The sequence below is a fragment of the Sorex araneus genome, chromosome 4 (assembly GCF_027595985.1).
Source record: "Sorex araneus isolate mSorAra2 chromosome 4, mSorAra2.pri, whole genome shotgun sequence".
Lineage (NCBI taxonomy): Eukaryota > Metazoa > Chordata > Mammalia > Eulipotyphla > Soricidae > Sorex > Sorex araneus.
In genome coordinates, this window is record NC_073305.1 from 47,048,761 (window position 1) to 47,064,177 (window position 15,417).

General features: G+C 42.2%; 1 protein-coding gene across 5 annotated transcripts in view; it reads left to right on the forward strand.

The window, feature by feature from the left end:
• Positions 1-611: 611 nt before the first annotated feature.
• Positions 612-15,417, forward strand: part of DOCK3 (dedicator of cytokinesis 3) — a 440,374-nt gene continuing 425,568 nt past the window's right edge. For 4 of the 5 annotated variants that reach the window (XM_055135368.1, XM_055135371.1, XM_055135372.1 and 1 more), the window contains exon 1: positions 612-1,019. In XM_055135368.1, the coding sequence (XP_054991343.1) occupies positions 983-1,019 (37 nt within the window). In that variant the 5' untranslated portion in view covers positions 612-982. The remainder of the gene's footprint in view (positions 1,020-15,417) is intronic. The other variant, XM_055135370.1, reaches the window with a different exon arrangement.

A 15,417-nucleotide genomic window follows, 5' to 3' on the forward strand; every position in this document is an offset into this window, starting at 1 on the left:
AAGGAAAAACTGGGGACCTAGTCAGAAATTCAGAATGGTGTGGAAGCAGCAGAGGCCGTGTTCCAGGATGGCACCCTAATGATGAAGTACTTTCTTACTAGGAAGGCAGGTTTGGTTGTTCAGGTCTCAAACAACCTCCGCAGAAACCAGCCAGAAGACGTCAGCGGCCTCGGGCCTTGAGGCATCCCAGAGCTCTCTAACTAAGGACTACGGACACCAATCTGCAGCTCTCCTATTCAGACTCCAAGCTGTGGGCCACAGAGACAGAGTAGTTTTGGAGCCCTTTCGGGTGATGTGGCCATGGCAAGCCTGTGGGAGATACTGGGATCGTTCTAGAAAGGGCATCGTTACCCCCGCCCCCAACCCCCCTTTCCTGGCGCTGGCTCTCTCCTTCTCGACGTGGGACTCGAAGCGATCCCTGACGCCAGGCAGGAGGCATAGGACGGGGGAGCCGGTCGTCCAGCGTCTGCTGCCGTCCAGGGCCCCGGTCCACCCCGATAGCCCACCGGGCCACCCAATCGCTTCTCGCGAATTTCCCTCCGCGGTGCGCGGCGGCGGCGCGTGGGTTCGCGCGGCGCGGGCTCGGGCGGCGCGAGCCCGGGCGGCGCGAGCCCCCGCGCGCCGGGGAGTGGCGCATGCGCGGGCGTTTTGCGAGCCCGCTGAGGCAAGCCGAGCGCGGCGGCGCCGGGAGCCGAGCAGCGGAGCTGTGAGGAAGCGAGCGGCGGCGCGGGAGCGGCGGCCGCGGACAGGTGGCGAGTCCTCCTCCGCGCATTCCGGGAGTGCGGGGCCGCCCGCGGAGCCTCTCGGTCTAGACGTGGCGGCGGCGGCATCCCGGACGGCCTGTGAGGGATGCGCCGCCTACTGCCCCGCGCCGCCTGACCGCCCCCGCCTCGGCTCGCGGTGCGCCACAGCCGGGCTCGCGGCCGTCCCTGCCGCGCTCCCGCCTGGCCCCGGAGCCCGCGGGTCCGCGCCCGGTCCGGCCATGTGGACCCCTACGGAGGAAGAGAAATACGGCGTAGGTAGGTGAGGCTCCGGCCAGGCCGCGGCGGGAGCTCGGGGGCCGCGCCGGGCAGCAGGGCCCCGCCTTGCCGCGCGCCCGCGCGCCCCCGCCCCTGCCCGCAGGCTGCACGGCCTCGTTGCGGGGCGAGCGCGGGCTGGGGGCGGCGCGGGCGCGGGGGTGGGAGCGGGCTCGGGGCGCGGGGAGGGCGGCAGGGGGCGCTGGCGGCGCGGCCTCGGCAGGTGCGGTGCGCGGGAGGGGCGGGCCGCCCGGCCCGAGGCCGCCCGAGGGTTCTGGTGCCCCCTACCCCCCCAGCCCCAGGCAGTTTGCTCCCCAGAGGCCCAGTCCTGGGCGTCTTGTTTTCCTCACTCTCGGACGGCGATTTTCGTGAGTTTCCGCACCCGAGTCCTCGAGTCCGAAGAGTGATTTTGGACCGGACCCTTCACGAGAAAGAGAACCACCTCCATAACGTTTTCGCTGTTCAGAATTTTGCAGTCGTCCAGTGACTGACTGCACGTGTCTGTCCAGTCTCGGGTTTTTTTTTGCCTGCCGTGTTAGGAATTTTTGCCTTACAAAAAAAAAAGGAGTGTTTTCGGTTGGTTTGCGGTGCTGGGCGGGAATCAAGCCCAGGGCTTCACACTTGCAAGGCAAGTGCCTTAGCGCAGAGCCACAGCTCGCCAGTGTTTCTGGAGCAGGCCTCTCTGCTCAGTTTAGTGTGATTTTGTAGTTTCCGCTGGTCTTTAAAACTGTCACAAGTATTAAAACTCCAGAAGCTAAATAATTTTTCGGACATTCTACTTCTGTTTGAAAAGGTATATTCAGTCATTTACGAATCTGAGTATTTTACTTTTAATAAATGTTAGCATTTTGTGGCAATTTTATGATGCAAGCACATTCATTTTTGTCAGAGACCTGTCAGCCTGTTCAGTTAAAAGATTTAACGTGTTCAGGAGTCCTCCCCCCCCACACTTCAGTCAAGACTTAGTTCACAACTGACTACAAAATAACTTTTTGAATAGTGGAAACAATTTCAGGTAAATGACCAAATGCACATTGAATTAATTTAAATGTATGGACCTGCAGAAAGATTTTATAGTCTGATAGAAAATCTTGTCTTGAAATGTAACTTTATGAATTTTTTTACTAACTGCATAATTTTTAAAATTAATTATCTCCAAGGCTGCTCCGATTATGACTGGGCCTCTTACACCCACATTCCCCATTTTCTGGTAGCTAGGCAGTCACACCCAGAAACTGCCCCCAGCCTCCTGTAATCCCATCAATGGCCAACCACACAATATCTGATAGCCTAGTTTTCCCTCTTGGAGAACCTGGAAGCTACAGAGAGTTTACTGCCCCCAAGGCAAGCTCCCCGGGGTGTATTCATATGCCAAATACAGTAACAATGATGGGTCTCATTCCCCTGACCCTGAAGAGCCTCTAATGTGGCACTGTTGGGAAGGATGAGTAAAAAGAGGCTGCTAAAATCTCAGGGCTAGGATGAATGGAGACATTACTGGGCCCAGATGAACGAATTGTTGATTAACGGGATGACAGTGATACAGTGGTATAACAACATATACTAAAATGGAAGTGATCGAATTATTCCTAGAGCTAGAAACTGTTGAGAGGGAATTGGGAAATGTGAATAGTCAAAATTAACTTCTGGGAACACTTACCTTTTCTCTTAGAGAATTGTCTTAATACTTAATAGATTCTGTAAAATGAAGAATTTGATGGTTTATCTTCTGTATAACTTTTAAGAACTGCTTAACTAGAATAACAATAAGTCAAAGTGGTCAGCTGTTCAGTGGCACCTGTGTGATAGTTTCTGGGGAGGAACCCTTGAATACCAATGTTGGCAGTTATGAGTCCCTCTTCCTCTTTTCTTTCTGATGTTGTTGGCAAGTAACTTAACATTATTTCCGTAATGCGTAAATTGGGGATAATATTTACCTATTTCATAGGTTTGTGAAAAATCAAGAGTATACCTAGTGTTCAGTAAAAGTTAATTTTCCTTTTCCCTTTAGTACTTTAGGGTAATAAACACTAGATATCTTCTCAGTGATAGTCCTGAGGAGGAGGCATTGCAGAGGTAGTCAGGATAAGCATATGTCACTCTCAAAGCCCTGGGATTTGGTGTGATTATTAAGGAATATAGAATAAAAATATTGAATTCTTAGGGCTACGTGTTTATTTTCCTGTGGAGGGCAGAGCTTTGGGCAGAGGACAGGACTTAGAATACACATTAAATGAGAGAGATAGTTACTCTGAAAACATTAGCAACTGCAATGTCATGTAGATAGATGCTTTTTTTTTTTTTGCCTAGCAAGGCAGCATTCTCCTTCACATATCTTCTAATCTTGCTCTCCCTCCTCTTTTTTTTTTTCAGTTAGCTTCTAAAAGTTCTTATATAAGTATAACTTCCCCAAAATTCAGATCCCCTGCCCCTCCTGCCCTGCCAATAAACATGTTAGGGCTATCTTCCCAGTTCTTTTTATAAAATCCAGTTAAATCTGTAAAGTAGCTTATATACTATAGTTGGAATGAGAAAAATAGTCAAATAATATTTTACTTGCATTATTTAATTGCTGTTTGGAAGATTGAACCATTATTATTACTCCTAAGATAAATGTTTTGAGTTTCAGTCTTGACTTTATGACCAGCTGGGAGCACCGATTTCTATTTTTGTGTGCATATCCTTAATTTGCATAGCAGGGAAGGAAAACATACCTAATTCCACCAATTTGAAGAAATTTCTGGGATATTGGTGAGGGAAGGAGTGTTGTGTGCAACACTGAAGAGGTCTTTCCTCCCCCCCCCCCCCCCCGCCCACACACACTGCAGCTGTTCATCTGTGTTTGACATTGGTAAGATTTTTGAGATCCTATAGTAATATTGAATTTTTTTTTTTTTTTTTGCTTTTTGGGTCACACCTGGCGATACACAGGGGTTTCTCCTGGCTCTGCACTCAGGAATTACTCCTGGCGGTGTACAGGGGACCATATGGTATGCTGGGAATCGAACTCGGGTTGGCTTCGTGCAAGGCAAACGCCCTACCCGCTGTGCTATCACTCCAGCCCCAATATTGAATATTTTAAAATTGTGTATGTGTACACCAAGGATCAAACCTAGGGCCTCATACATGTGAGGCATGTGCTGGAATAGTGTTGTATCCTTTGCCAACATTTTAATGATATAGGAATTATGGTTGAATTTAGATATTATGATTGGATTTAGAGGGAATAGAGAAAAGTATATCTTTTAGGAATAGGGACTGCCTATTGTGGTTCTCAGGTGGCTGTAGGCATCGCTCCAGGTAATACTTGGCTTGGTTGTAATGGCTTGATGATACGTCTCTGTCATGGAGAAACCGGAACCATCAGGGTCACCCTGATGATGTTTCGTGGCCCTTGGAGTTCTGGGATTGAATTTGGGGCCTTGAGCATTCAGTACATGCACTCCGACCCTTTGAGCTATCTCCCCAACCCAGCTACGCTTTTCTGAAGATGGTGGGGGCCAGTCATTGTGCTGGGGATTCTAACTCATGTTATACATGTAGATTCCCAGAGGAATCCTAAAGTTATCTTTATTATGGAATTGAAGAAGCTGCATCTCAGATTGTTAATCCTTTCTGTTGTTGTGTTGTTGTTGCTTTTTTTTTTTTGGTACTTCAACATTTAAACATTCTAAATTGTCTTGCTAGTAGGCAATAGTTTATGATATATTTTGGTCACATCTTTACTATCCTTCTCTAGTCTTAAGAAGGGACTTTTTTCCCTGAACTTTTTAGCTCATATTTTGACTTTTCATATCTCTTTCCTTTTAAAGAAGCTCTCCTTTCTTTTGTTATAAATGCTTGGAAATCCCTGCATTCTGTTATTCATTATTTTACCTAAGAAATTATATTAATTGGATAGGGAAATCACAATTATTTTTGTGAGACATCTGCCTTTTCCCATTTTGATAACACCCAGATTACTAAATATAGAAATCAAAACCAAGAAAATACATTTCCTGTCTTCTAAAATAGCAACAACATCACTACCAACCAATAAAACAAGAACATTTGTGGTTAAACTCTTACTCAGTGTAGCACCAACCATTTGAACACATGTGTATTAGTTTGATATTTCTGAAGTGGAAGCTATCTTAAAAGGTCATTTTGTATATTCTGTTGCTGTCATAAGATAATTAAAAATTTGGGGGGATTTTGTTGATTATTCTTTTTTAATTCCTTTCTTCATTACCAATTGGAATACCTTTATGTTTTAGTTTTGTAGTACTATATAAACTTTTTTTTTCTTTTTGGGTCACACCCGGTGATGCACAGGTGCACAGGGGTCACTCCTGGCTCTGCACTCAGGAATTACTCCTGGTGATGCTCGGGGACTGTATGGGATGTTGGGACTCAGGTTGGCTGCGTGCAAGGCAAACGCCCTACCCACTGTGCTGTCAATCCAGCCTCACTATATAAACTTTTAGAATAATTTTAAAGAGCATTGCAAGGCTGGAGAAATAGCATAAGTTGTTGAGTTTTAGGAGGACTGAGTTCAACCCCTGGCACCTGATGGTCGGTCCCCTGAGCACTATTGGGAATGACCCCTGAGCATGAGCCAGGAGTAGCATCCAACACCACTGGGTGTGACTCTTAAACTGAAAAAAAAAAGTAATGTATATATTCTGTGTATCTTTGACCCAATTTCCTTTTTAAAAAATTTCCCCAGGTGGGAAAAAAATAACTAAAAACAAAATAAAACAACCATGAAGGAGCAGTGACTTAAAGCTTTTTCTTGGTATGCCCAAGGTTGTTCAAACTTAGTGTCTCCCTCTAAGATCTCCAATAGGAAAGGGTAAGGAAGAGAATTCAAAGATTTAGAAAGTGCGTATTATCCACAGTAGTCCAAATCTGGAAACAACCCAAGTGCCCAAGAACAGATGATGATAAAGAAATGTACAACTATACAGTGGAATATTATGCAGCTGTTAGGAAAAATGAAATCATGAAATTTTCTTATACATGGATGGACATGGAGAGTATCATGCTAAGTGAAATCAGAGGGAGAGGGACAGACATAGAATGGTTGTACTCATTTACAGAATATATATAAAAATATAGTAGGAAAATATTAACTGAAGACAATAGAAATGAGGTGCCAGGAGGACTGGTGCATGGTAGGAAGATTGCCACAAGGCACAAAGGGGTGGGTGGAGGGCAGGTAGTATAGTTAGGACAGAGAAGGGACCACCATGACAATGATAGTTGGAAATGATCATGCCTGACAAGAACTGGGTACTGAAAGGAGGTAAAGTGATATGTATAACACTTCAGTAACAGTGTTGCAAACCATGGTGCCTAAAAGAAAAAGGAGAGGGGGAGGAAAGGGAAGGCTGAAAGTGGGGAGTGGGGGAGGGAGGGAGAGAGGAGAGGGAGAAAGAGGAAGGGAGGAAGGGAATCAGGGACATTGGTGGTGGAAAATGTACACTGATGAAGGGATGGGTGTTGGAACATTGTAGGATTGAAACTCAATTATGAACAACTTTGTGACTATTTCATGGTGACAAACAAAACAAAACAAAAAACCTGAACAAAAATAATGATGTGAAAGTTCTTAGGGCAAGCATGAGGTCTTGATCTTACTCCTGAGTACTATAGATGTTTTTTTGGTCTTTTTTTTTTGTTTGTTTGTTTTGTTTTCATTGTCCCTGGCTCTGTATTCAGGAATCACTTCTTAGAGATAGAGACATCAAGGAGTTGAGAATATTTTACATACCTATCTCTTGGTTATGTTCAGAAAAGTAAGAATGTACTGACAAATTGTGATTTTGGGTTCAGTGTTTACAGGAACTCCCATATTGAGTCTCATAGCACAATGTCATCTTTCTCCTCTTTTATAAACAGAAGAGAAGAAATGACTTAAGAGAAATGACTGTTCTAAGATTCTTTTTTTTTTTTTTTTTTTGCTTTTTTGGATCACACCCGGCGATGCACAGGGGTTACTCCTGGTTCTACACTCAGGAATTACTCCTGCGGTGCTCGGAGGACCATATGGGATGCTGGGATATGAACCCGGGTCGGCCGCGTGCAAGGCAAACACCCAACCCGCTGTGCTATTGCTCCAGCCTCTGTTCTAAGATTCTTAAGAGAGTGTTGACTTCAGTTTTGAATCTAGGACTATGGAATTCTCAAACTACAGCTTCTTTCGTTGTATCATGTGACTCTTAAAAGGAGTAGTGTATGTATATAGCTCAGAAGTTAGGACAGGCTCTATGTACAGACTTTTATTCATTTGTTTTTTTGGTCACATCCAGCAGTGGTCAGGGCTTACTCCTGGCTCCACATTCAGGGCTGTCTCTTTGTGTTGCACAGGGACCATAAGGAATTCTGGGGAATAAATCTGTGTTGGCCTCATGCAAGGCAAGTGTCCTATCCACTGAACTATCTCTGTTTCCCTAAACTTTTAAAGTGAAAGTAGTCATACTTCAGGGATTTTATAGTAAATGTTTTTGTTAGACTATATAATATATTCTGTTTTCATTGATAATGAGTACAGATTTATGAGACGACAAGGCAGAAGACAGGTTTTTAAAAGGTTCTGAGGATTTTTTCTTTCTTTTTGGGTCACACCCAGCGGTGCGCAGGGGTTACTCCTGGCAGTGCTTGGGGGGGATCATATGGGATGCCGGGAATCGAACTTGGGTTGGCCAGGGGCAAGGCAAATGCTTACCCTCTGTGCTATTGCCCTACCCGCTGTGCTGTCACTCTAGCCATGGTTCAGAGGACTTTGGTTGTGTATTGTTGCCCTCTTTTTTTTTTTTTTTTTTTAACCACACCCAGCTAAGTTTAGGATTTACTCCTGGTTCTGCCTTAAAGGATCATTCCTGGCAGTGCTGGTGGACCATATGCAGTGCTGGGGATTAAATCAGGGTTAGCCACTTGCTTGGAAGTATCTTACTTGCTGGACTACCTATCCAGTTCCTTAAAACATTTCTCCCCAACTCCCCCCCCCCCACCTTGTAGTGCTCAGGACTTAACTTCTGCCTCTTTGCTCAGATTACACCCTATACCCACTCTTGCCTTGAGGATTTGTTTTGATCTGTCATTTTTATAAACAAACAGGAAAGGAAATGACCAACATATTTTTTTTTTTTTTTTTTTGCGGGAGCTACATCTGGTGGTGCCCACAAAACCATATGGGTCATCAGGATCAAACCCAGGTTGGCTCTGTGCAAGGCAAGCACCTTATCCACTGTACTATTCAGCCCTGATTTACATTTTAAATAAAAATTCAACATACAGTACTATAGATGATTGAAATGTTAGTTAATTTCATCATACACTGTTATGAGAAGGAGCTTAAGAAACACTAAGCTAAGTTGCAAACATGGTGCCATTTTCTGGATAGCATTTTTTAAAAAAAAATATGAACTCTGAAGCATAGCAGTCTGAAAAGGATGATCATTAAGGTTGAAAGTACTTTACAGTCATAATATATTTTTATGTTAGTGCTGAATTTTAATCATTTATATTTTGAATCTTAAAAAAAATTCTTATTGGTGTCCTGAGAGATAGTACAGTGGGTAGGGTGCTTTAGAATGCTTGTCGTGCATGTGACAAACCTGGGTTTGATCTGTGGCATCCCATATGGTCCCCTGAGCCAGTCAGGAGTAATCCTTGAGTACTGTTGGGTGTGGTCCCAAAACAAAGTAAATCAAAAAACAAAAACCAGTTAACCAATCAACTAAACAAAAAAACCTCTCCTTTTTTTGCTTTTGCTGTTGAGATGCCTGGGGGGGTCTCACATTGCATCATTGCATGGTTGTGGTGCTCAGATACTCACTGGGGGGTTGTACCTGTTTAGTTTTGCTTTTTTTTTTTTGGTTTTTGGGTCACACCTGGCGATGCACAGGGGTTACTCCTGGCTCTGCACTCAGGAATTAGTCCTGGCGGTGTTCAGGGGACCATATGGGATGCTGGGATTTGAACCCGGGTCGGCCGCGTGCAAGGCAAATGCCCTACCCTGTGCTATTGCTGTGCTATTGCTCCAGCCCCCCTAGTTTTGCTTTTTAAACAAACTCTGCAGTTTGCTGTGGTGCTCACACACGTGCTAAGTGAAGGTGACATTCTTGGTGGTGATGCTCTCACATCTTTAGTTGCAGGACTTAACAAAGTCTCACACTCTGGCTGTGGTGTTTGCATACACTTGGTTGAACTCTAATTTTCTCACACTCTGTTGTGGCATCAGGAGTCCCAGAAAGCCGAGCTACACTTGGCCAGCATTGAGGACTGAACCTACAGCTCCACATTTGCAAGGAACTTGTTTTATTTCCTTTGAGTCATTTTACTTTGTGCCCAGGGTTGTTGTTTCTTTATTCTTGATAAGAGTGATCAAATTCTCAATGTTTATGCTTTTTTGCATATATTATATTGGGGTTTTAAAACCAGTGTTATGCCTTTACTTAATGAGCAAAATCTATTTGTGATTATGCTCTCAAGTCTCTTGTATATCCACTCTCCACAGATTTTTACATGAAAAATTTAACATAAGGTCTCTGGAAACTTAAAAATCTCATAAGTATGTTGCCAGATTATTTTAGCTGTGGCCCAAGTACTTGATTTGCTATGTTACACAGGATATATACGCTAGTAAGGATGATTACTAGACATTGGAAAATGCTATTCAAGGACTTCCTGTTTCCGCACATGTCTACAATGGAATAAAATCTCAACCCCCTGCTTCCATCTGTTTTCTTCCTTTCCAAAACTCATTCATTTGCTCTTAATAGTTGGCAAGTGAGAACCAAAATTGGTGAAAGAATTAGCATATGGTAAACATAGAACTTTATGTTGTAGGCTTGGTATCATACCTCAAAAAGATATGCGGTTGATTATTACTCAGATATATAGCTGACAGTGCTCTTACCACTTTTTGAGTCCACATCTTGTGTTAGACAATTGTGATTGGAACTTTTAAAAATATCCTATGATTTATTGAAGTAATATCAAATTGGTAACATTCTGTAACCTTCAGTTGCACATTATTATAAATCAACATCCATATGAACTAAATTATATTTACTGCACGAAGTCCTTCGCCATACAGTTGTTCCTGTTTACTTCATTTCTACCCTTTGCTCCTTCCCTTCTGATGACCAACAATTTGGTCTTAATATTTAGGGTTTATTTATTTTTAGGTCATTGATTTGTGTTGTTTGTGTACCACATATTGATGAAATCATACTCCAGTGTTTGGATCCCCAGTCTACCCATCTTGGTTAGAATTACAGGATTCCATCTATATTTTATTTTATTATATTTTTAAAACTTTAAAAAAAATTTTAGTGAGTCACCGTGAGATGCAGTTACAGACTTACAAATAAGTTTTTGTGATTACATTTTAGTCAAACAATGTTTAAGTACCCTTCCCTCCACCAGTGCCCATTCTCCACCACCAATGTTTCCATTGTCCCTCCCACCTCCCCCACCCCTTCCCACCCCCAGCCTCTGTGGCAGACACATTCTGTCTTACTCTTTCTCTCTCCTTTTGGGTGTATGGCTTGCAATATAGGTTCTAAACGGCCATCATGTTTGGTCCCGTAGTCTACTTTTAGCATGCATCTACTGTCCTGAGTGGTCCCTCCAACCATCATTTACTTAGTGGTCCCTTCTCCATCCCACCTGCCTTTTCCCCCAGCACATGAGATCGGCTTCCAAGCCGTGGCACGATCCTCCTGGCCCTTATCTCTACTGTCCTTAGGTGTTATTTCATATTATGTTACTTTATATTTCACAAATGGATATGGTCATTCTATGTCTGTCCCTCTCTGACTCATTTCACTTAGCATGATACTCTCCATGTTGATCCACTTATATGCAGATTTCATGGCTTCATATTTTCTAACAGCTGCATAGTATTCCATTGTGTAGATATATCAAATATTCTTTAACCAGTCATCTGCTCTCGGGCACTCAGGTTTTTTCCAGATTCTTGCTACTGTAAATAGTGCTACAATAAACATTCAAGTGCAGATGTCATTTCTACTGTACTTTTTTGCATCTATGGGATATATTCCCAGGAGTGGTATTGCTGGGTCAAATGGGAGCTCAATTTCTAGTTTTCTGAAAAATGTCCATATTGTTTTCCAGAATGGCAGAGGGTTTTGCCGACCTTTTCTTCAGTGTACCTTATGGATTCTGGTCTGATGTTGAATCTGACTTCTGTGCATGGTGTTAGGTAGAGGCCTGAGCCCATTTTTTTGGTTGTAGCTGTCAAATTTTGCCAGCACCATTTGTTAAAGAGTCTCTTCTTGTTCCACTTCACATTTCTTGCTACCTTATTATCAAAGATTAGATGATCATATATTTGAGGGTGTATGTAAAGATGTGGAACTTTTTTTCTAAGCAGATTCCCTATAAGTTGTTGTTTATATTCTGCCTCTCCATATTAATAATCTATACCATAACCCTTTAGAAATACATAGTTTTAAAATTGTAAGGGGTCTTAGAGGTAATATGATTTAATCTTTCAGAAAAAGATTAGATTGAAGGATTGACCAATGTTATGTGCCCGGCATTTTCATGTTATGGCTCAAATAAGTTTTTTAATCTTATTTATTTATTTATTTTTAATTGAATCACCATGTGGAAAGTAACAAAGCTTTCAGGCTCAAGTCTCAGTTACACAATGCTCAAATACTCATCCCTTCACCAGGAGGTTTACTGTGGTTCCTGGTGGTGGAATATGTGCACTGGTGAAGGGATGGGTGTTTGAGCATTGTGTAACTGAGACTCAGATAAGTTTTTTAAACCCTATCTGCTGGGCTGGAGCAATAGCACAGCAGGTAGGGCATTTGTTTGCCTTGCACACGGCAGACCCGGGTTCGATTCCCAGCATCCCATATGGTCCCCCAATGCCAGGAGTAATTCCTGAGTGCATGAGCCAGGAATAACCTCTGAGCATTGCCGGTGTGACCCAAAAAGAAAAAAAAAACCCTATCTGCTGACCTTTGTTTACTTTACGTGTATCTAAATGGAACTTTCCCCAAGTCTTTTCATGTGGACTCAGTACATGGTGCCATGAGCCAGGATCTTGTCATCAACTAAACATGTGCTAGGGTTCTATTTGGCAACACATACTAAACATATACTATTTTCTGCATCTTGTCTCTGTTTTTGTCATATTATATCTTCCACACGGGGTTCTTTTCCTCCTGCTTCATCTCTCACTTCTTTCTGTTAGGGCTCCTTACTATTTTTATAAATTTATATTACCAGACCTTGTTATAAATTTCTGTTACTAGTCTTACCCTTGTCTTCCTTTCTTTTTGCAATACAGATTTCATAAATTTATTTATTTGGCTTTTGGGCCACACCCAGCATTGTTTAGGACTTTTGCTCAGAGGTAACTCCTGGTGGAACTTGAAGGACAGTAAGGAGTGTTGGTGATCAAACCCGGGTTGACTGCATGCAAGACAAGCACCCTACCCACTGTACTATCTCCCTGACCCCCAGTTATATTTATTTATTTGCATGTGACTATTCAGTTTTACCAACACCATTTGTTGAAGAGATTTTCCTTGTTCTGTTACACACTCTCAATTCTTTTATTGCAGATTGTCAGTAAATCTGAGGGTTTACCTCCAGCTTTCTATTTTATTGCATTGGTGTGAGCCCTATTGAATTTATTATAACTAAACTCTAAGTTTTATTACCTAAAACTAAAGTCAGGCTAGATCTCTATCCTGAACTTGTACATTGGATAATAATCATACATATAAATTTGGCTCATTTAAAATATTTTATTTCCATTACATTTCAGTTGTATTTTGCTCATTAGTATAACTTGTTAAATATTTTTTAAGCTTGAGTTTATAATCCCATATACTCTGTCTGGACTGGAGTGATAGCACAGCGGGTAGGGCATTTGCCTTGCATGCAGCCGACCTGGGTTCAATTCCTCCATCCCTCTCAGGGAACCTGGCAAGCTACTGAGAGTATCCCACCTGCACGGAAAGCCTGGCAATCTCCCCATGGTGTATTGGATATGCCAAAAACAGTAACAAGTCTCACAATGGAGACATTACTGGTGCCTGCTCGAGCAAATCGATGAACAATGGAAAAGTTTATTTCCCTGAACTTTTTTTGGTGCAATTCACAAATTAATCTTCTTTCAAATATCTGATAAAAGTATTGAAAATGAGCCAAAAAATTTTACTACCTCAGGGCTGGAGTGATAGCACAGCCGGTAGAGCGTTTGCCTTGCATGTGGCCGACCCGGGTTTGATTCCCAGAATCCCACATGGTCCCCTGAGCACTGCCGGGGTAATTCCTGAGTGCAGAGCCAAGAGTAACCCCTATGCATCGCAAAACCCCTGTGTGACCCAAAAAGCAAAAAAAAAAAAAATTATTATCTAGAGGGAAATATCAGTTTATAAAAAAGTAGGTTTTGCTGTTTTGCATGCAGATGATGTGGATGACTTACTAAGCAGTCTATGACACTGCCAGCTATGCTGCTTCTGTTAGTGTTTGGAATTTGCACGGGCTCCTGACCAGATACAATCCATGGCAAAAGAGGATAGATACTGCTAAGAGATTTGTGCTGAGTTGATTACTTTTGTCTGAGTAGTGACAAAATGTTAGTGTTGAAAATATGTTAAATCCACTTTAATCTTTATGCGCAGGAAGAAAAGTAGGCACAGAATTTTGCAATTACTTGAATTTTGCTAATGTTCTATTCACATTTCCTGAATACACACACACACACACACACACACACACACACACACACACACACACACACACACACACACACACACACCCTCTTTCCCCATTTATCTGTGTGTATATCAGTATCTACATATACATATAAATTGCACAGTTTTTTTTTTTCCAGGCACAACTGGAACTTTCCTAACTTCATTGCTTTCTTCAGGTTCTTACAGTATGTCTGAATGCTCAGCACCTCCCTCAAAATCTGCTTTCTTTAAGTGAATGGAGAGCTACAACTTTCCCCTTCAATTCCTCCCCACTCCAGATTGAGCCTAAGGCATCTTCTTCCCTTTGTATCAGTTCTGTGCCTTCCTTCCCACCCCTTAGGGAGTGGTATTGTTCACACATCTAGCAACGGTGTGGTCAGGAAGTGGCCCTGGTATCTCAGCAAAGCTGCTAGGTTCAGATAGCAGAATCATTATTTTCAACCTCTTCTCCAGTGTATATGGAACTTGCTCCAGGATAGACAACCTGCTGGAACACAATGTAAGTGTCCATAAAAATTGTAAACATAGAAATACCAAGTGTCTTTTCATACACAATGCCATGAGGATAGAAATTAATGATACAAAGTAAATCTAAGAAAATTCTAACATTGGGACATTGAGAAACATATTGTTAAATAACCTCTGGTTAAAAGGGAAATTAAGAAGAAATAAAAGGATTTCTCTAAATGAATGAGAATGAAGACACAAAATATCAGAACCTATAGGATACAGAAAAAGCAGTAGTAAGGAGAGGTATTCATAGCAAAATAGACTTACGTCAGAAAAAAGAAAAACCCTACTAAATTACCTAATCTGACATCTTGAGAAATTATAAGAAGAACAATAAATGGTTGTTAAAGTAGAAGGAAATAAAAAAAAGTAAAATCAATGACATAGAAATTAAGTAAACAGTATAAATGGTATATGAAACCAGGAGCTAGCTTTTCAAAAGAATAAATAAGATTGAGGCTGGAGTGATAGCACAGCGGATAGGGCATTTGCCTTGCACGTGGCTGACCCGGGTTCGATTCCCAGCATCCCATATGGTCTCCTGAACTTTGCCAGGAGTAATTCCTGAGTGCATGAGCCAGGAGTGAGCCCTGTGCAACGCCGGATGTGATTCAAAAAGAAAAAAAATAAATAAGATTAACAAATTCATAGCTAGACTAACAAGGAAAAAGAGAGAAACCCAAGTAAATTGGATCATAGATGAAAGGGGAGAAATACATGATACCTCAGAAATATAAGAGATCATAAAAAGTTACTATGTACATTTTTTTTGTCACTAAACTGTATAACCTGGACAAAGTGGATTAAGTTTCAGGAACATACAAGTTCCCAAAGACTGAACCTGGAGGAAGTAGAAAAACTGAACAGAGCAATAAAAAATAAGGAAATAGAAATATTAATTAAAAGTTTCTTCAAAGACAAAAGGCCAGGTCCAGACAGGTTCACTAGTGAGTTCTACCAAACCTTTAAAAAAGACTACTTCTCAAACTTTGCAAACTATACAAAATAAAAAAACCCCAGGAATCCTTCCTTCTTTTCTTTCTTTTTTCCCCCCTTCTTTGTTTTTGGGCCACATCTGGAGATGCTCCGGGCTTATTCCTGGTTCTGCACTAGGGTCCATATAGGATGCTAGAGATTGAATCTGGCAGATTGGC